We start from the raw sequence: 21,958 nt of genomic DNA on the forward strand, positions 1-21,958 counted from the left end.
TGTAGGAAAAATCACTAGTGCATTAATAGAGGAACTGGGCATCACTAGTGTATATTTTGGTAATGAAAGAAATGTTCATCTCTGTAATTTGGGCACCAAGGGGGGTGGGAAGTGATGGCATATAATTCCCGATCATCAGACTGTACACGAAAACATTGGGCTACACATTGAACTTCTTCACAGTATCTCTTTGGCTGTGAGCATATGAAACTATTGATGATGATCCACCTGTCAAGGATATTAAACACAGCAGTCAACTTGGTGCCATGTTTTGATACTAGGTTAATACAAACTCATCACAGTTGTCTAGACTAAATAGGTAGACAACTTTCACAAATCGTAATAGAAAGATTCTGCCTTTAATGAAGGAAGAAATCCTTTCAAATTAGGCATCTGAAGAATCTCTTGCAGTCTCAACACAGAATTGCTATCACAAACGCTGCATGACTATGTTGTAATCTCTGGCTGTTACACAAAATAGCATTCTCCAGCACTAGACCTTTAATATTTCTAGTGAAAAATATTTCCTGTTATCTTGGTAGAAATAGAATTTTTAGAATATACTTCCCTTAAATTACTGATCCCAACTGTTCAGTATTGCGCAAACCTTTCAATACTATTCACTTTCCACGACAGGTTTTCAAATATAAAAAAGTATCACCATCCATATATTTAGTACTTTCATATGCATTTGACTTCAGATTCTCATATATTCATTATTATAAGAACTAAAATGGTTAGAAAGATCCATTTGTGGCAAACATCTGACAGGACACAGTACTGAAGTAATTATAAATTTTACAAAGTACCATGTCCATAATCTCAACTAATGAGCTGATTTTGGATAAACAGAATAGATTTTCAGAAAAAATACTTCACCTGCACAAGTTCTTGTACCATGTCCAAAAGGAGTCAGCAGGTAAGGATGATAACTTGTATTTCCATTTCCTCTGAGCCATCGATCTGGGAGATATATTCTTGCATCCTTAAAATACTTCTCAGACAGGAAATGTACATTTGGAGTAAGATCTACATGTGTCTGAAAAATCAAAGTATTAATCAAAGACCATATCAAATAAAAAACTAAATCTAAACATTTGTGTTTGAATTACAGTTTCTAAGCATATCACATTCTTCATTATCCTTGCTAAGTGTTTTAAACCGAGCAAGATAGACGGGTAAATATTTTCTTCTCATAAAAGAAGACAAGAATACTCTCTGAAAAACTATTTATCTAAGCTTCTTGTGCAAACCACTATTTCTTCATCTGGTGAAATGAACACACTAAGATCTCTACAGTCAACAACTATCCAGTTAGGTTTCTAAATACTTCATGTAAGTTTTCCCATAAAAATCTCAGCAAAACATTAGGACTCTCAGCTGAGTTGTCTGTGACTTTGTTGTATCCCACTTGTTCAATAAATCTGAAGTTTCTCACAAAAATGCATTGGAATCATTGGAAGGAAGATGATGTTCTTTCTGCAAAATACTGTTGCCTAAATCTGTAGCCACTTAGTGGCAAGTGTCTTCTTGTAACAAATTATTTTTATATAGTATAAAGTATTGTGTCTGTCAGATCTTGTGTGTTTTTGTGGTTAGAATATACAGCGTATAGCAAAGGGTATTTCATGAACCATCAACACCTACTCCAGTTGCAAATGGTACATGGGATGTATTTATGCTGTTTGTGAGTCATCACATGAGCTCAAATGTTTCTCATTTTACCTTCATGGTCTTCTCGTGAGCTATACGTAGCAGGAAGCAATATATAGGTTGACTCTTTTCAGGAATGTAAAACCTTAGGATTTTGAACTAAATCACACCACAATACACAATGCTCTCCTCAGTCACCCACCACTAGTGTTGGCTAAACTCTTGCATCTCTTTTGCGTTTACTAAACAAACCCATATTGCAAGATGCTGCTCTTCTTTGGCTCTTCTGTATTTCCTATATCAGTCCTACCTGATAAGGATCTCTGTCTCCAGAATGAGATTTTCACTCTGCAGTGGAGTGTGCGCTGATATGAAACTTCCTGACAGATTAAAACTGTGTGCCGGACCGAGACTCGAACTTGGACGTTTGCTTTTCGTGGGCAAGTGCTCTACCAGATGAGCTATCCAAGATTGACTCACAACCTGTCCTCTTCTGGTTGGCAGAAGAGCTTCTGTGAAGTCTGGAAGGTAGGAGATGAGGTACTGACAGAACTGAAGCTGTGAGGACGGGTCGTGAGTCTTGCTTAGGTAGCTCAGTTGGTAGAGCACTTGCCCGCGAAAGGCAAAGGTCCGAGTTCGAGTCTTGGTCCGGCACACAGTTTTAATCTGTCAGTTAAGTATAGTCTGTCTGCAGACTGCAGAGTAAGCTGGCGAGTCCCTATTCTATCTACCCCACTATGCCACAATCAGCAACTACAGGTAGTTTCACAAGGTTGTTTCTGTGGAACGCCTTTTAAATCAATTGTGATGCATTGCACATATATGGCCAGGGAGATTTTATTTTTTACTAATTGCATGAACAGCATACTGGAATTCATAACTAATATAACTAATGCAAGAAATGCATATGAGCATAATCTATGTAAATCAAGGCATGCAGCACTATGCTGCTAGAGGGGAAATTGATTCTCTGTCATCCTGCGTGGCAGCTGTAGTGTTCTTCTGGAAATGTTCATTTCCCACACCACAAGCAGTGATCACTCTCCAGTTTACAGACAGACTATATAAGTAAAATGAGGGTCTTGTAGATTACCTCCTTCATGAGTGGACTACACAAGTTGTGAATTCTTCTAATAAATCTCAGCATGGCATTTGTCTTTACTGTTATTAGTTTCCTGTGGCTGTTCCACTTTAAAGCTCTGTTGAAAAACTCCCAGATATTTAATGGTTATGACTACGTTCAGTGATTGTTCAGCAATTGTGTGATAAAACAATAAAAGGACATTCCAGTTATTTATGTAAAATACATTACATTTGTTAATGTTGAGGGACAACTGTCAATCACCACACCAAGCTTCAATCCTCTGCACATCTTCCTGTATTTTGATACAATTTTCTAGTATTGTGAGTCTCAGTGTACAATAGCACCATTTGCAAACAAGCTCATGGATGATATACTGATGTTATCCATTAGGTCATTTATACAAATTTTGCAAAAAGAGCACCACATACAGCTGTATGATAATCTTTAATGGAATGCAACTGGTTACATGAGCTATAGCCACATTCTGAAGTGTATAACTAAACAGGAAACATCTGAATGACTATCCATTTGCTCCAGCGGACCCATGTCATAACACTACAATCACATAACTCTAATAATGACAATTACTAAACATACTAATTACACTTTATGTCATTAGAGACACTGATGTAGGAAACAAGGGAGACCCAACCTTCACAAGTGAATCGGCATAACCCCCAAATGCAGATAGTCAATTAGAAAAGGAAACACATGGTGTATATACTTAATCTTCCATAAAAGAGGGGTAGAAACTAATAATAATAATAATAATAAATATGGAATAGAGGGACCCTGGAAAATAGCCTGTACCAAACCAACAGTTCGCATACTTACAAACAGTGACAGGCCCTGTGAACAGCAACAGTATACCAGCCACACTGACCACCTAGCAAAGCACTGGTACTTAGAGCACTAGTGCTTGCATTACTGAGAGCACCTCTGCAAGGTGGGATGAGCAGCAGATTAATGACCTCATGCACACATACATGCAACGAGGAAAAGTTGGTGCCCTCCATTACAACCAAGCAATAAACATTAGCCACATCAGTATAAAACATTACATATTGCATAATAAAGCATACATGATCTCAGTTGCAAGAACAAAGAAGGAAGCCCAGAAAAATACTGAAACCAAATTCTTAGGACTTTGGCTGCAGAGTAACATCAGATGGAATAAGCATATTGAATATCTCAATGCAGAACTGAGCAAAACATGTTACCTTCTTTGTTCATTAAAATCATGCTGTAGTGAGAAAACAGTATTGAATGCATATCATGCGTACTTTCATTCTCGTCTTAGATATGGGGTCACCTTCTGGGGAAACTATAAAACAGCTAATAGCACTTTTAAACTACAAAAAAGGGCCATTAGAATCTTGTTTGGGTGCAAGCCTAGGGTCTCTTGTAAACCCCTGTTTAAGAAATCTGGTATTCCTCCATTACCAGTGTGTATACAATATAGAAACCCTTTTGTTCTTCAAATTAAATGTAATAGGCAAGGACTGGGGACTGCAAAAAAACTGTAATATACATGAGCACTTTACCAGACAAAACAGAAACTTACATATGACTCAAATCAGCACAGCACTGTGCCAAAAAGGTACTTTTCACATGGGAGTTAAGCTTTATAACAAACTTCCTGAAAACATAAAAACTATCACTGAGGTCAATACATTTGGAAAATCTCTAAAGTCATATTTACAGCATCACTGCTTTTACTCCATTGAAGAATATTTAAATTTATGAAATGTGTTATATAAATACTTAAGTGTAAAGTGTATTATTGTAACGTTAAATATGTATGCCTTGAAATGACTTTCGGCCTGTATATTTATAACTTGACTTGTCCAATGTATTATGCATAAGCTGCTATGTAGAAAAAAAAAAAAAACACCCCCTCACTCCCCGCCCCCTCCCTTTTATCACTGTAGGTGCGATGACATCACGAACAAGATACCAATAAGCATACAATGGGTGAAACAGAACAGAAACACAGGTGGAGCACAGGGCTAATGGAATCAAGCTCTTGCAGATGATAAAAATTAGACAAGACATCTGTGATGTTGCAGCTCAATCTGGCTATTAAGTGTGTGATGCTGCATATTATTTCCCTCTCTTCTAACACATTGAGGGCCTGTCCATTTCCCTCCTTGTGCAAAATGTTTAAGTTACTGGACAAGCCACTTTCTAAATGGTCTTGCTAATGTAAATGAGTAATCAATGAGGACCCAGAATTGGTCAAATTTATTTATTTATTGTCCTCTGAATCAATACTGTACATGACATGCACATGGTGATGCACAAACATACATTTGATGTTGGACATTGTGATAATTTGCTGGCATGAAGTTATATGCCAAAAGTTTACACAAACATGAGCTTACATACATATTTTTTGAGAAGTTATGGACACATGAATTTATGGACACACAAATTACATACTCAGTTACACATTTGTATTTTAATGCTATATTCCTCTAACACATATACACAACAGTACCTGGTTGGATATTCTTTCTGCACTTAATTTGCTTAGTAGCAAATGATATAGATGAAATATTTTTCCACATACTTGCATTAATGTTTTACTCTTTATGAAATTCTTTGATGCAATTTGTTTCATGTTTCTTTCCACCCATGTGGAGCAGAAATTCACTTGCACTGTAGAAACAATGATCAAGCAGGAATGATTTTAATTTTTTATTAAATACAGTCAGGGACTTAATTTTTTTAAATTTCTGATGGCAGAGTATTGTATATTTTAATGCCTTTGTTGAAGTGAGAATTTTTAAAGGCAGAGGTGCGCATCTCTTTAACATGGAGTTCCATTTTCTGTCTAGTACCATAGTCATGGACATTTACATTTTTATTAAATTTTGTAATACTACTTTTTACAAATTTGCATAGTTCTAGTAGATATAGGGTGCCAAGGGGTAGGATGAGCAACTTTTGGAAGAGAGGTTTGCAGCTATCAGTCGGCTTTGCCTTGTTCATTATTCTTATAGCTCTCTTTTGAGTGAGGAGGATGTTTGGGCTATGTGTAGAGTCTCCACAGAATATAATACCATACTGCATTACACTGTGGAATTGTGCATAGTAGGCTGTGTGAACAGTTTCCGGGCTTGTGCAGTATGCAAGGATTCTTAGGGCATAGCTTGGTTTAGCTTACTATTAGTTTTATTAATGTGTGTTTGCCAATTTAGATTATCCTGAATCCATAGGCCTAAAAATCTTGTTTCTGTATTTGGAGAGTTTTGGGAACCGTGTAATTTCATATAAGGCATAATTTTATTTGATCTTAGGTGGAAGTTTAGGTAAGTGATTTTCTTTGTGTTAAATATGAGCTTTTTTTCCTCAAACCAATCACCAAGTTCGTCTGTATCTCCATTTATGGCCTCTTGGAGTTCATGTTCACATTTTTGCTTGTTATGAGGATACTGGTATCATCTGTGAAGAGTGTACTGGTGCTGGCATTGATGTTTGACGGTAGGTCGTTTATGTACACAAGGAAGAGCACAGGTCCAAGTATTGAGGCGTGGGACACACCTTGTGTAATATTGCAATAGTCAGATTAGTATGTTTCGATATGTCCTTGGTTGTTATGTTTTATTGAAACTTTTTGTTTCCTATTTGTCAGGTATGAGCTGAACCAGTTTAGTGGGGTGCCTCTGAAGCCATATGACTCCAGTTTGTTGAGAAGCATCTTGTGGTCTATGACATCAAATGCCTTGGACAGATCTAGGAAGAGCCCAACTGCTTTTTGTTTTTTGTCTAGAGCATCTAGGGTGCAGTGTAAATACTCATATATGGCAGTAGTCGTGGATTTGTTTTTTCTCAAACCGTGCTCGGCATCAGATAGTATCTGGTTCTTATCAAGAAAATTTATTAGTCTTTGGTGAACTAGTTTCTCCAAAAGTTTACTAAACACAGGTAACAGCGATATGGGTCTGTAATTTTCTGCGTTGAGTTTTTCACCTTTCTTAAAGACTGGGATGACTTTAGCCACTTTCATGCATTTTGGAAATGTACAGTCTTAGACAATAAAACTGACCGCCGGCCGGCCGCCACAGAGACTAAGTCCGAGTCATTCACTTAAGGTGGCCAATAAAACTGACCGCCCCTGACAACTCTAAGTCCGTCCATATGCGCAATCTGGCAACACTGTAAGATGCGGAAGTGTTAGGAGGAAGTGTTGTCTACTTCCGAGACGTTGTCGGACTATGTGAGCCTGTGGTCTAGTGGTAAGCGTCGTGCGTCCTAAACTTATAGTCGCCTGTTCGCGTGACTGAACATCGAAGATAATTCGCTTAACATTCTACCCACCAGCAATACCCAATATTCCAGAAACAATTCCGCAGGACAGTTCATGGCTGCGCCGCGATCATAGCAGCTTACGCTCGAGCGTTTCGTCGCGCTGCAGCGGCTACCGACCACCGGCCAGACGCCACCCGCCGCCTAAAGTCCGGCGCCGCCCAGGTGAACGCGGCGCCACGCTGTCAGTGTATACTGTCATTTTCGAATTTGAAGTTCTAGTTATCATCTTGCAGTTAAGCATTGGATTTTGCATACTAGAAAATCATGAACTACAGTTAAGCATTGTAAAATTGAGTCGCAAGTGGAAATAGGTGTAACATCTGCAACACAACATTTACTTTTGGTATAACAGAGGGGTGAATGCAGAGGAGGCAGCTAGAAAGATATGAATTGTGTGTGGAGCGAGTACTTTTGGGGAAAAATACGCCAGAAAAGATATTCTTGTTTCAACAAAGATCGTTCTGGCATGAATGATTTTTCACATTATGGAAGTCTCGACTACTGATATATGTGATAGATTACCATTTTACCATCATGCGACATTTGCATTCAACAGGCAAAGTTCAGAAGTCTGGTGTAGGAGTACTGCATGCTCTAATTCGAAACAACAAAAATCAACGGAGTGACTATTATTGAACGTCATCAGGTCGCTCATTGAGCATTCGTATGCAGTACTGTTACTGGTGATGTGTTATGATGCCTTTATCGTTAACTTCCTAAGAAGAAATGAAAGGCTGAGCCCCTCCAAAAGACATAACCTCGAGCAAAGAGTAGTGTGAACATAATATTTTACATCTGATAGCTCCAAAAGTGTGTTTTGGGCTACGAATTCTGCCCCATGGGCTGTGTGCAACACAGTTGGAATTTGTTGCCAACAACTGAGACACCTTTCGGTCTCAGCGTAAGAAAATCGACCAACACAACTACGAAAGCAGCTTGCACCTGGTAGCCAAACATGTTTCTTGGGAACAGGCTACTTCCTAAAGTGGGAAGACATTCTTTTGTGGTTGAATTGTTGGCAAATGTCAGACGTGTTCCGTTGGTCTAAGCGTTTCGGTGTGTTGAATTAGTACCAATGACTTTTCTACAGGTTTTTTCTGTCCCAAATAGAAAGTTGAAGTCTCCCATTAGTATTTTCACGTCATCTTGGTGAATTTTGCTCATAGTATTTTCGAGTGTGTTCCACAATTTTTCGACATTTTCGGTGTTTTCCTTATTTTCGATGTTGGTGGGTGCATGTGCATTTATGAGTGTATATTTTTTATAGGGGCTCTGAATGAGCATAGTCATAACTCGATAGTTGGTGGGTGTGATTTCTTCGACAGAATTGTTGATAGATCTGTGTTCGAGAAATGCAATGCCGAAGATTGATGCGCCTTTCGCTACCTTTTGTTTTTTGTTCTTGAAGATGCTATGGTTTCCGTAATGCAAGTTTTAATTGTCAATTAATCGTGGTTCTTGAAGAGCAAGGATGAGAATTTTTTTGCGGACGATTTCTTTTGTGAGATTATTTAGGTTTCTTGTTTGCATCAATGTATCGATGTTTAGTTTTCAAATGAATGTTTTCTGCTTCTAGGGAAATTTACCAGAGTTCTTCGATATTCTCTGCCGTGCTAACCTGGACTCCCCAGAGTACGAAAATCCAACTGCCGCCTATCGGTGGCCAGGTTGTGTACCACCTGGGGTAAAGTTACCTTTGCATGCATAGTTCATGTTTTCTTGTGTTTCATTGGTTTGGCCCGGGTGATACCGGGACCAGACAGGACCAGAGGGTGTTGAAGCCTTTGGAAGCAAATATTTTCAGCCAAGCTCATTGAGATAACAGACGGTGACCAGAGTAGCGGTGATTTTCACTCAGATGTGGCTGGATTTTGGGTTCAACGGATTGAGTAGCCGTTCAGGATTGTGTTAGTATTTGGTTCAACCCAAGTATTTGATTTCCTCGGTACCACCCATATGGGGGAGGGTTTCCCCTATCGGCCACACGGGATTATTATTATTATTGTCATTATGTCATCAGCAAATCTGATATGGAGTATCTTCCCAACACTGAAATAGATGTGTATTGTTCCATTCAATATTTCCATCAGATAAATATGGGTTATAATTACGTTACATTGCTGCTAGTCGACATATTTCTCACTTTTTCTTAGACAGTTGCTAGCTGTTATTCCATCATAGGAATTTATGTGCGCAGCATTGTTGCAATACAGACGTTCAAATTATCCGATTACTGTAATTCATTTCGACACAAGATCGTCCTAATCGGATTCAGCCAGTCAGTCTTAATTTGGATATCCGACTACGACTCTGCGGCTGGTCTCGGTGGAGGTTCGAGTCCTCCGTTGGGCATGGGTGTGTGTGTTTGTCCTTAGGATAATTTAGGTTAAGTAGTGTGTAAGCTTAGGGACTAATGACCTTGGCAGTTAAGTCCCATAAGATTTCACACACATTTGAACATTTTTTTTTACTACGACTCTCATCATATGATAGACTGGGTGAACCACATCCTTAATCGGACTGTTGAATCCAGATCACTTATCTATGACAGGGGATGAAGTCTTAAACACTGTGGAAAATAATAATCCAATGTGCTTATTACAAATACGTTATTTAAATGAAAATATATGAACTAACGAGATAACAGATTATTTACAGGAGCAGAGGCCCATCCATCATAGCAGAGTAGTGCGAGACTGGTTTCAGGGCCAAGAGAGGATAAAGCTGTTGCCGTTTGTTCCACGATCACCGAACATCAACCAGATAGAGAATATGTGGGCAGAGGTAACAAGGTCATTGCCATGTGTCGCTACAAATGCGAGCGACCTTTGGACGAATATAGAAAACGTATGGTGGGATATAACCCATCACGCTACACTGTCGACGACTTAATGAAATCAATTCCCCTACGCCCTCGAGAAATCTTACGTAATGATCGTGGGTCGGTTGGTTACTAAAAGTATACTCGTCCACAAAACCCATGTGGACAATTATCTGATAATCGGTCAAGCTTTGCTTTGTCGCAGCTCTTTAGCATACAGCAAGTCCATTTACTTTCAGTCTCCTGCTTACAATTGTTGCAATGCAAGGTAATTGAAAAATCTCATCCACTTGACGCTAACTGAAGAACTGACTGGTGCATGTGTTGTTCAACACACAGTAGTTGTCACCCTCACTCGGATCAATGACTGTGTGTGTGTGTGTGTGTGTGTGTGTGTGTGTTTTCGTGTTCACGCACAATCTGAATCAGTACTATTAACATTAGAGAGACAACCAACAATAAATATTGCATCAAATATGACTAAAGTATTTTAATGCGATGGGAAGTTACAAACTGAATTTTTACCCATCCCACGTCCTGCGTATTATGTTAAGTAAGATGTATTAACTCCATAGTATCGTTAGCAGAGACAGTGCGCTCTTGTTGTAGAGGCTCGCGACAGGTACAGCGATTAGCAGTGCTCAATGCCGCCGCGATTTGTTTATGTGGGCTGAGCGTGGACACTGCAGCAGACGCTTCGCCCTAAACAGAAACAAATCACCTTGGCTCTGACTGCAGTGAGCGGATATCACTGCCTGCGTGTTCTTATAGTAACCAACGCGAGACTCTACTCACAGGTGCCATGGAGCAACTGCAACGGGTATCATGTCATTAGTCATCAGAATATTAACCAGTGATGAAATGTCCACTCTATTTGAATCGCAAGAAAATAGGAACCTTCTCACAAAGGAATGTGATGTGATATCAAAATTTATCCAACATACAAAAATTAACTGCAAGGTTTTCATGTATGCAGTAATAGCACACAAGGAAATATTATGTCTTGGAAGCGTATATTTCATTTCCTCTTCTCATATTAACGCCCTTGTTTTAATATGAAGTGAGAAAATAAACACGAAAAACTAAAGTTCCTGTGAAGCATATAAGTCATTTCCTCTTCTCATATCACAACTTTTGTTTTAGTATGAAGTAAAAAAATAAACAGTTTAGAGTTCTGAAGCATAATACGACACCAGATTCTTATCGTAGGCGCTATCGGAAACGCCAAAAGCAGGGAGCTGTCCATTCTTTTGTCCAACAGTCTGTTTCTTTTCATGTATTACTGCCGCTAGGAGATTCTTGTTTAAAGACTTGTGGGCATCAAGTTCTGCAGCAGAACAAGCCTTATGTTATTGTGCTAATTACGGTATGGAAAAAATGCAAGAAAGACGAGTTCCGCTAGAGCAGTGAGGATATTTGCACATGTGTGTATTCAGCAATGACTGCCAGCTGCCACAACACTTCACAGAATCCTTGCGGCAGGCAACACAACTGTGCGTGCACTTCAGACTTCATTCAGTGAGACGTCAGGAGATGTATGAAAACGTCAAATTAACGTCGCTTTCCGAGTCGTATTCGATCCAGAATGATGTGTTATTAAGGTAGTTGAGCGTTCTAGCAATTACACTTTTATGATTCCCATATGAGTATTTCGATAGCCAAAAGAACCCGTTAGTGTGAAACTATCGGGAACTGCATTATATCAAACTGCAAGAACTTGATGATGATGATGATGATGATTAGTGTTTTAGGGCGCACAACAGCGAGGTTATCAGCGCCTGATGCAAGAACTTGAGGCAATACGTGGACTCTTCTCTTCGCAGGGTGACCTATTACTGTTATTTAGCATTCTCTCCGTCCTAGTCGTAATGCAAATGGAACTTCAGAGGCGCTTTCCGCTATTCTTGACAAACATCAGCAACCTGTAATCACTGAGAGTCACAACTGCGTGATGGTAATGGTTGAGGTTGTCAGTAGTTGTGGTGGTGTTATGCTGTCAAACTGCTTACAGTAACGTTAATGGTGGCGCACGTAATTTAGCGTTGACTACCTACTTGAGTAAAATAGTGTTGTGGCGTCATCGCTTGTCTTTATTTGGCCTCAGCTTGAGTAATCTGATTCAACAAACATAGTACTCCAATCGTGGGCTCCTAATACAGTTTGACTGCAGAGATTATCGTGCGGGTATTACATTAATTCTGCAATGAAATGCTTAACAAATCTTACCCTCAGCTATGCAGCTGGAATGACTCATTACGCAGGTACTCCATGTTGAACTTGTTTAAGTGATCAGTTCGCTGCAATCCTGCTTGTACTGTTTGTAAATACTCGTATACTTCAGAAATGGTTAAAATGGTTCTGAGCACTATGGGACTTAACTTCTGAGGTTATCAGTCTGCTAGAACTTAGAACTACTTAAACCTAACTAACCTAAGGACATCAGACACATCCATGCCCGAGGCAGGATTCGAACCTGCGACCGTAGCGGTCGCGCGGTTCCAGACTGTAGCGCCTGGAACCGCTCGGCCACCCAGGCCTGCATACTTGTATATTGACCATTCGTTATTTGACTAAATATGAACTACAATCTAATTCGCATGTATATGACATGGGTTAGCGCCGGCACAAAGGTATGACTAAGGGTTGGATGCCCTTGAAGTCCTGTTACATTGATGGCAAGACAAATGTTCGCAAATCACCTCTATTGCCTCAAAAAAACAATTGCATCTTAAATATCGAAGGACCGGCGTCCACACTGTCACAGCGCGTTGAAATACAGCAACGACGGCAGATGAAAATTTGTGACCGACTGGGCTTCGAACCCAGATCTCCTGCTTACTAGACAGACGTTCTGATCACTGGACTTTTTTTTTTTTATTAATGTTTGATAAGTATTTCAGCACCAGTTAGGCGGAGGCAAAGAGGGCAGGGGTCGAAGATCCGAGACCTGTCCGCAATGCCTCTCCCATACCTGGCACTGAGCAGCTGCATTATTCCCATGTAGTCCATGTTTGCACCCGTATATTCTTTTAAATTTTAGATCAAAATTGAAGTAGTAATTTAGGTAAAATAAATTACAGATTGCCGCCTCCAATGGCGTGCGTTCCTTGTAGAACATAACTTATAACAATGGAAAGGGTGACGGAAAAATACATAACAAACATTCATTCAAAAATATATTCACATTTTAATTTATTATGCACTGGATGCACATGAGGTCTGTAAGGAAGCCATATATTTTTCAACAAATAAAAGAAATTTCGGAGCCGGTGGGGTTTTGCCAAATTAGAACAGTTCTGATTTTAGATCCAAAGTAGAAGAATATTCCAGGAATAAAAAAAGCGAAAGAATAGTATTCCTCTTCTAGTGAATAAAGCTGCCCACCTCTTTGTAGCCCACATAAAGCAATAGATAAAAAATTTTAAACCATTCCTTATATTTGTTATTCTTCTTCAGCTTAAAATGTTCTACTGTAATATAGAACACGTACTCTTCTAAGTTCTATGTTTTGTTTATGACGTAAACGCAAACTGTCCCAGAAGCCACGAATAACTGTTATTCTTTGCGGACGGGTAACATTTCCAGTCGGGTTGTAAAGCTTCAGTTATCGGTATTTGACTTTCTGCGGTTCTATTGACAGTGCTAATTTATTCCTAGTCCAGTTCCAAATTCTGATTCTATTTTCACATGAGAATATGTGCGCTACAGTTTCTACAAGCCGTCATTTGTCGCCGTATGGAGATGGTCTCAATTTGATTTTCCATAATCGTTCCGCTGTGGGTATGGTTTCGTTTACAAAGTCGCACCATACGGCACTTACTCTAGTTGGTATAATTTTATTTTTGATATTTTTCCAGACGTTCCTCCAGTTTTTTGTAGGTTAAGTTACCGGAATTGGTTTGTGAAGACGATGTCTGGTAATATAATCATAAACGGTTCTAGTGTTGGTTTGTGCTCGTGGAAGTCTTATACAGCTCCAATCGCCATAGTACTTTCGGACGTAATCTAGGCTGGCGAGTTACATTAACAGGAGCGTTCCTATCCGCAGGATCTAACGAGAGGAACAGAAGTTTCGTGATGCCTGTCTTAGTGGCGTGTATTAGTTTAAAAGCACGTCTTTAATTCCAAGTCCTCCGTTTTGCCTCTGCAAAGTCGACGTGTCGAAGGATACTTTGATGATATTTTGTTTCCACACATACCAAGAGGCTACAGCTTATATTTTTATGTGCAGTGACCTGCAGTATCGGAAAGACTGCTCCGATGTAATATATTTTTCTAAGTATGTATGTATTTATAATCTGAACTTTGTGCAGTCGGTCTAACGATCGCATGTCATGCTCCTTCAACAAGGTTCTGATGACATTAAGCTTCCGCTCCCAATTGTCTGTGGCCATGCGCTTGGGATTCGCCCTTAACTACAATCCGAGTTGGTGTCTTTCTTCAGTTACATCTAACCAGTGCGCACCTATTGCACTATTGTAAGAACCGAGATGCAGTATTTTGGTATTAAAATTTTGTAAATCCGGATTCGAATCTGGTCAGGTACAAATTTTCATCTGACGCTGTTGTTCTATTTTAATGCCCATGACAGCCTGGACATCTGTCCTTCAATCTCTAATTGATTAAATAGTCTGTCTATTTCGATTCGTAGTGTCTGCTCTTTCGGAAATGTCCTAAGAACAGACACACACACACACACACACACACACACACACACACACACACACACACATTTATATCATAAGTGCTATGCCCTAGGCTATACTATAGCAATGAGTGATTGCTCACATTCTTGATACCTCACTGGACGTGCTCCTGCAACTTTAGCCAAAGATTCAAATCCCGCTGGAAAGGTATGTAACAAGTCAGATGGTTTTGTTCCTCCTGTACTGTCATTGAAAACGATCACAACGAAATTAAGTATAGGTATCCTATGAAACCCTTGAGTTCACACTGTGGCGCTGTGAAGATGAAAAAAGTAGTTTTTCACAATTATCAGATGACAGATGGAATTTATCAGATTCCACTAATTATGATTGCATTATTAACTGTTGATTCACTGGCGCTTTTATGCCGCTTATTGTAACTGTTATTTGAATGTTAGAGCTGGAAGAATAGAAACATCAAATTTTCGCATATGGAATGTTCGAATTCACCCTAAGTCTTCATGTTTCGAACAAAGGCAGAATATCTGTCAGGAAAGCTGACAACAATAAGCTAGGCCATGCCTGTCTTCTCGTGGATGTGCCAATGACAGTGATCTCAATAACAATATTGTACAGCAAATATACATTGCCAACTCAACCACTGGAGAAGTTCCAAAACTGTGAATCGCGTCTGGGGAATACGCTTTCAAGGTTTCTGTCCGATTAAGTCAGTAAAACACAAATAATTGCCGCAGTTATTAATTTATGACATTTAGTTTGCTTTCAGTGCATCGATGTATTACAAGTAATTGCACTCTAGCCCATAAACCTAGTTACAGAAATGCGAATAAGACTCATTGACATATAATGAGGATCTTGCGGCCCTTGCCACCCGCAACTTTGAGATGAAGCTACAGTCACTTCCGGGGTCACTCACAGAACACATCAGCTGGTATCCTTCCTGGCACTATAACTGAAACTTGGCAACAGCGCAGAATATGTTTGGCAACTCTGTGACCGACGAGTTACTTCCTTGATGGCACAGAACTATCCTGCTAAATTCACTTGATATTATCGTGTCATTTCAATTGAATACTGTAAGTGATTTTCTCTTGAGACGTGACATAAGGATATCAGTTAATGCTTTTGAGTCAACGAAAGTGATTTCACACGGGAAATACAACTACTCTCGTCTCTTATGTTGCGATTTATTTGCCATAGCGGCTACTGAGCCAGTAAGTACGTCAAAGACCCCTACCTGTTCGCTAGCTCCTAGGTAAAGTGCTTGACTGTCAGGTGCACGCTGCCCTTGTTCGCCTTTCGAGACTCGCTGAATGCAAGATTTTTAATTCTTTTGTTGCAGAACTACAAGCAGGGAGATACAAATTCAATGAGGGAATGGTAAGACAACGCTCTAGCAAAATTCATCTTGCTACTTTTAGTAACCCTTAGTGTCAAAGCGAAAAACCTTACGGTACTGCCAAATTCATAATGCCACTTTTATTTTCTGCCGACATACTTTTTTGTTGTTGTGAATACGTAATTTTATCTATGAACTGCCACATTTTCATAATACTTACGAAGCAAATCATGTGAGGTAACACTTCACCAACTTGTCGGGAACGTGGAAAAAGCACCACCCTTTCTGGATGCTCTCTGTATCTTCCTGGATGTCGAGGGGGTTCTAGTAATACGACTTTCGAGTAATGGTTAAAGATGAAGAACCTAGTGGTGAATGAACTCATAGATGAGCTGAATGTGAGAGACTACTCTTGAAAAGAATAAGTAGACGATTTATTCACAGTAGGACTTAGAAAATTTGATAGTATTGTTAAACCTATGTGCACTGAACATTGTGAAAAAGTATTTAAAGACAAGCCGCACGAAAATTGGTGTAGTATTATTTATGAGGAAGCATGTCCAGCACTTATACTGAAAAATTATGTTTCTCGATGAAACTTTAGAGGTGGTTGTAGTGTATCTAGAGGTAGCCCTGGATGGAAAACTATTATGAACACCTCACATAAAGAATATATTCCACTGCGAAAGATAATCTTATAAGCACTAGAAGCTGCTGTAGGGTAAACTGGGGACTAAACCCAGTACCAATGACAATTTGTCATATAATATGAACAAAGTCGAATAGAAGGTGGCTGCTAGGGAGTCTGGCAAAGTGCAGAGACTGGCCTGCTTTCACAAACAGACAGAATTAGCAGGACATCCACTCTTGGGATGGATATTAGGCTAGACATGCCCGTCTTACACCTGTGGCTTAAAATGGAGGCCGCAGCAGGGACATAAAGGCTAAAAATTGTAAATAACTGGATATAGTTAGAATATACGGAATCCCAAATCAGTATGGCGATGGCTGGGGAAATGCCGACTAACTATACAATAACTTCTAGCTGTTTCAATAAACCTTGCCATGTAACAGTTGGAAGCAGGGAGCAGTGGATGAACGACCCACTACACCGTTCAGGAGACATAATATAGTGGTTTACTGACAGGTCGAAAACAGATGAAAGTACCGAGTCTGGTGTACTGCCTAGGATCTCCTTAGGGAAGGTGGCCACAGTATTACACGGTATCTTCTACCAGCATGTGCACGGAGGAGAATTAGAATAGACCCTACGAAAATCGTAGCATCTACTTTTATTCAGACAGCCAAGCAGCTCTCAAATCTGTATCAGCCCCTGCGACCGAAGGTCGTTGAAGAATGCCATGAAGCATTTTCTTTAGGACATGTCCGAAAGAACAGACACCACACATATATCCATACACAGAGTGTTTCAGGAGGAATATTTGATATTTTAGTAGGTGGTAGTACAGACGAATTGCATAAAAAAATTCCATATAAATGCGTCCACTTTTTATTTTGTACAGAGATACAGCTGTTAGTACGTAACCCTAACAAACTGAAAGCAAAGGCAACGAGGACATTCAAAGTTGATTTTCAAAAATTCCCCCACCAACTTCTATGCACATTTGACTTCTCTTGATACCACCACGTGTAGGTCGTCTTTGCGTTCTTTTATGAGGGCTGCACTATTCAAAATCCGAACGATCAAATCGGCTCTTGGGTTTACTTTTTCTTTGTAGACTTCGCCTTTAACCATCCCCGCAGGCAAAAATAGAAAGAGATAAGGTCCGGGGACCTTGAAGGCCACGAAAAGTGCCCATATATAATGATCCATCTTCCAGGAAATGTTAGGTTTCGACAATGTGTCACCTGACGACTAGAATGTGCAGGAGCCCCGTCATGCTGGACGAACATACGCATTCTTGTAGCCAAATAAACCTCTTCCAATGACGCTGGAAGCTCATTTTCAAGGAAGTGTAGACAACTGGGTCCTGTAAGGACCAACATACGAAACGAAAATGCATTGAACCCAGCTATCTGTATGTTCAATAAAAATTGGACGCATGTCATATGTCATTATTTCAACAATTTGTCTATACTACCATCTCCTAGAATATTTACTATTCCTCCTGAAACATTCTGTATAATTATTTGGGTCTCCACGGGTCATCGAAAGTTTTCAGTGCTAGACGCACGACACCGTCCGACCCTCGCGGGAATCAGTGTTGACGCAAGCTAGTGGAACATTGGCCAAGGGGTACCGCCCATGTGGTATGCGGCAAAAATGGGAATTCGCATCTGACGAGGAGCGTGTGTAGATAGGTGCTGCAGAGACGTTGACTGCTGTGTCATCATAGTGTCCACCATCGGAGGTTCGAATCCTCCCTCCGGCATGGGTGTGTGTGTTGTCCATAGCGTAAGCTACTTAAAGTTAGATTAAGTAATGTGCAAGCTTAGGGACCGATGACCTAAGCAGCTTGGTCTCATAAGTTCCTACCAAAAATTTACAAAATTTTAATACCAAAATACTGCATCTCGGCTCTTACAATAGTGCAATAGATGCGCACTGGTTAGATGTAACTAAAGCGTCTCCAACTCCGACTGTGGTTAAGGGCGAACCCAAGCGCATGGCCACTAACAACTGGGAGCGGAATGTCATCCGAACCTTGTTGAAGGACCATGACAGGACCGGATCTTCGTCCTCTGCCCTCTTTGCCTCAGCCTACCTGGTGCTGAAAGTCTTATCAATTATTAAAAAAAAAAAAAAAAGTCCAGTGATCAGAACGTCTGTCTAGTAAGCAGGAGGTCTGGGTTCGAAGCCCAGTCAGTCACAAATTTTCATCTGCCGTTGTTGCTGTATTTCAACGCGCTGTGACAGTGTGGACGTCGGTCCTTCGATATTTAAGAAGCAATTGTTTTTTGAGGCAATAGAGGTGATTTGCGAACATTTGCAATTGCTCCATGGCACCTGTGAGTAGAGTCTCACGTTGGTTACTATAAGAACACGCAGGCAGTGAGTATTGCTCATCAGTGTGGGATCCGTACCAGATCGGGTTGACGGAGGAGATAGGGAAGATCCAAAGAAGACCGGCGCGTTTCGTCACAGGGTTATTTGGTAACCGTGATAGTGTTACGGAGATGTTTAACAAACTCAAGTGGAAGACTCTGCAAGAGAGGCGCTCTGCATCGCGGTGTAGGTGCGTTTCTGGATGAGGTATCGAATATGTTGCTTCCCCCTACTTATACCTCCCGAGGAGATCACGAATGTAAAATTAGAGAGATTAGAGCGTGCACGGTGGCTTTCAGACAGTCGTTCTTCCCGCGAACCATACGCGACTGGAACAGGAAAGAGAGGTAATGACAGTGGCACGTAAAGTGCCCTCCGCCACACACCGTTGGGTGGCTTGCGGAGTATAAATGTAGATGTAGATGTAGATCAATGTAACAGGACTTCAAGGGCATCCAACCCTTAGTCATACCTTTGTGCCGGCGCTAACCCATGTCATATACATGCGAATTAGATTGTAGTTCATATTTAGTCAAATAACGAATGGTCAATATACAAGTATGCAGGCCTGGGTGGCCGAGCGGTTCCAGGCGCTACAGTCTGGAACCGCGCGACCGCTACGGTCGCAGGTTCGAATCCTGCCTCGGGCATGGATGTGTCTGATGTCCTTAGGTTAGTTAGGTTTAAGTAGTTCTAAGTTCTAGCAGACTGATAACCTCAGAAGTTAAGTCCCATAGTGCTCAGAACCATTTTAACCATTTCTGAAGTATACGAGTATTTACAAACAGTACAAGCAGGATTGCAGCGAACTGATCACTTAAACAAGTTCAACATGGAGTACCTGCGTAATGAGTCATTCCAGCTGCATAGCTGAGGGTAAGATTTGTTAAGCATTTCATTGCAGAATTAATGTAATACCCGCACGATAATCTCTGCAGTCAAACTGTATTAGGAGCCCACGATTGGAGTACTATGTTTGTTGAATCAGATTACTCAAGCTGAGGCCAAATAAAGACAAGCGATGACGCCACAACACTATTTTACTCAAGTAGGTAGTCAACGCTAAATTACGTGCGCCACCATTAACGTTACTGTAAGCAGTTTGACAGCATAACACCACCACAACTACTGACAACCTCAACCATTACCATCACGCAGTTGTGACTCTCAGTGATTACAGGTTGCTGATGTTTGTCAAGAATAGCGGAAGCGCCTCTGAAGTTCCATTTGCATTACGACTAGGACGGAGAGAATGCTAAATAACAGTAATAGGTCACCCTGCGAAGAGAAGAGTCCACGTATTGCCTCAAGTTCTTGCATCAGGCGCTGATAACCTCGCTGTTGTGCGCCCTAAAACACTAATCATCATCATCATCATCATCAAGTTCTTGCAGTTTGATATAATGCAGTTCCCGATAGTTTCACACTAACGGGTTCTTTTGGCTATCGAAATACTCATATGGGAATCATAAAAGTGTAATTGCTAGAACGCTCAACTACCTTAATAACACATCATTCTGGATCGAATACGACTCGGAAAGCGACGTTAATTTGACGTTTTCATACATCTCCTGACGTCTCACTGAATGAAGTCTGAAGTGCACGCACAGTTGTGTTGCCTGCCGCAAGGATTCTGTGAAGTGTTGTGGCAGCTGGCAGTCATTGCTGAATACACACATGTGCAAATATCCTCACTGCTCTAGCGGAACTCGTCTTTCTTGCATTTTTTCCATACCGTAATTAGCACAATAACATAAGGCTTGTTCTGCTGCAGAACTTGATGCCCACAAGTCTTTAAACAAGAATCTCCTAGCGGCAGTAATACATGAAAAGAAACAGACTGTTGGACAAAAGAATGGACAGCTCCCTGCTTTTGGCGTTTCCGATAGCGCCTACGATAAGAATCTGGTGTCGTATTATGCTTCAGAACTCTAAACTGTTTATTTTTTTACTTCATACTAAAACAAAAGTTGTGATATGAGAAGAGGAAATGACTTATATGCTTCACAGGAACTTTAGTTTTTCGTGTTTATTTTCTCACTTCATATTAAAACAAGGGCGTTAATATGAGAAGAGGAAATGAAATATACGCTTCCAAGACATAATATTTCCTTGTGTGCTATTACTGCATACATGAAAACCTTGCAGTTAATTTTTGTATGTTGGATAAATTTTGATATCACATCACATTCCTTTGTGAGAAGGTTCCTATTTTCTTGCGATTCAAATAGAGTGGACATTTCATCACTGGTTAATATTCTGATGACTAATGACATGATACCCGTTGCAGTTGCTCCATGGCACCTGTGAGTAGAGTCTCACGTTGGTTACTATAAGAACACGCAGGCAGTGATATCCGCTCACTGCAGTCAGAGCCAAGGTGATTTGTTTCTGTTTAGGGCGAAGCGTCTGCTGCAGTGTCCACGCTCAGCCCACATAAACAAATCGCGGCGGCATTGAGCACTGCTAATCGCTGTACCTGTCGCGAGCCTCTACAACAAGAGCGCACTGTCTCTGCTAACGATACTATGGAGTTAATACATCTTACTTAACATAATACGCAGGACGTGGGATGGGTAAAAATTCAGTTTGTAACTTCCCATCGCATTAAAATACTTTAGTCATATTTGATGCAATATTTATTGTTGGTTGTCTCTCTAATGTTAATAGTACTGATTCAGATTGTGCGTGAACACGAAAACACACACACACACACACACACACACACACACACACACACACACAGTCATTGATCCGAGTGAGGGTGACAACTACTGTGTGTTGAACAACACATGCACCAGTCAGTTCTTCAGTTAGCGTCAAGTGGATGAGATTTTTCAATTACCTTGCATTGCAACAATTGTAAGCAGGAGACTGAAAGTAAATGGACTTGCTGTATGCTAAAGAGCTGCGACAAAGCAAAGCTTGACCGATTATCAGATAATTGTCCACATGGGTTTTGTGGACGAGTATACTTTTAGTAACCAACCGACCCACGATCATTACGTAAGATTTCTCGAGGGCGTAGGGGAATTGATTTCATTAAGTCGTCGACAGTGTAGCGTGATGGGTT

At 40.4% G+C, this 21,958-nt stretch overlaps 1 protein-coding gene across 2 annotated transcripts in view; it reads right to left on the reverse strand.

Moving 5' to 3' along the window:
• The window catches only part of LOC126470273 (probable cytochrome P450 CYP44), a 279,280-nt gene that overhangs the window by 30,389 nt on the left and 226,933 nt on the right, over positions 1–21,958 (reverse strand). For both annotated transcript variants that reach the window (XM_050098015.1, XM_050098016.1), the window contains exon 9: positions 880–1,039. In XM_050098015.1, the coding sequence (XP_049953972.1) occupies positions 880–1,039 (160 nt within the window). The remainder of the gene's footprint in view (positions 1–879; positions 1,040–21,958) is intronic.

Source organism: Schistocerca serialis, chromosome 3 (assembly GCF_023864345.2).
Source record: "Schistocerca serialis cubense isolate TAMUIC-IGC-003099 chromosome 3, iqSchSeri2.2, whole genome shotgun sequence".
Lineage (NCBI taxonomy): Eukaryota > Metazoa > Arthropoda > Insecta > Orthoptera > Acrididae > Schistocerca > Schistocerca serialis.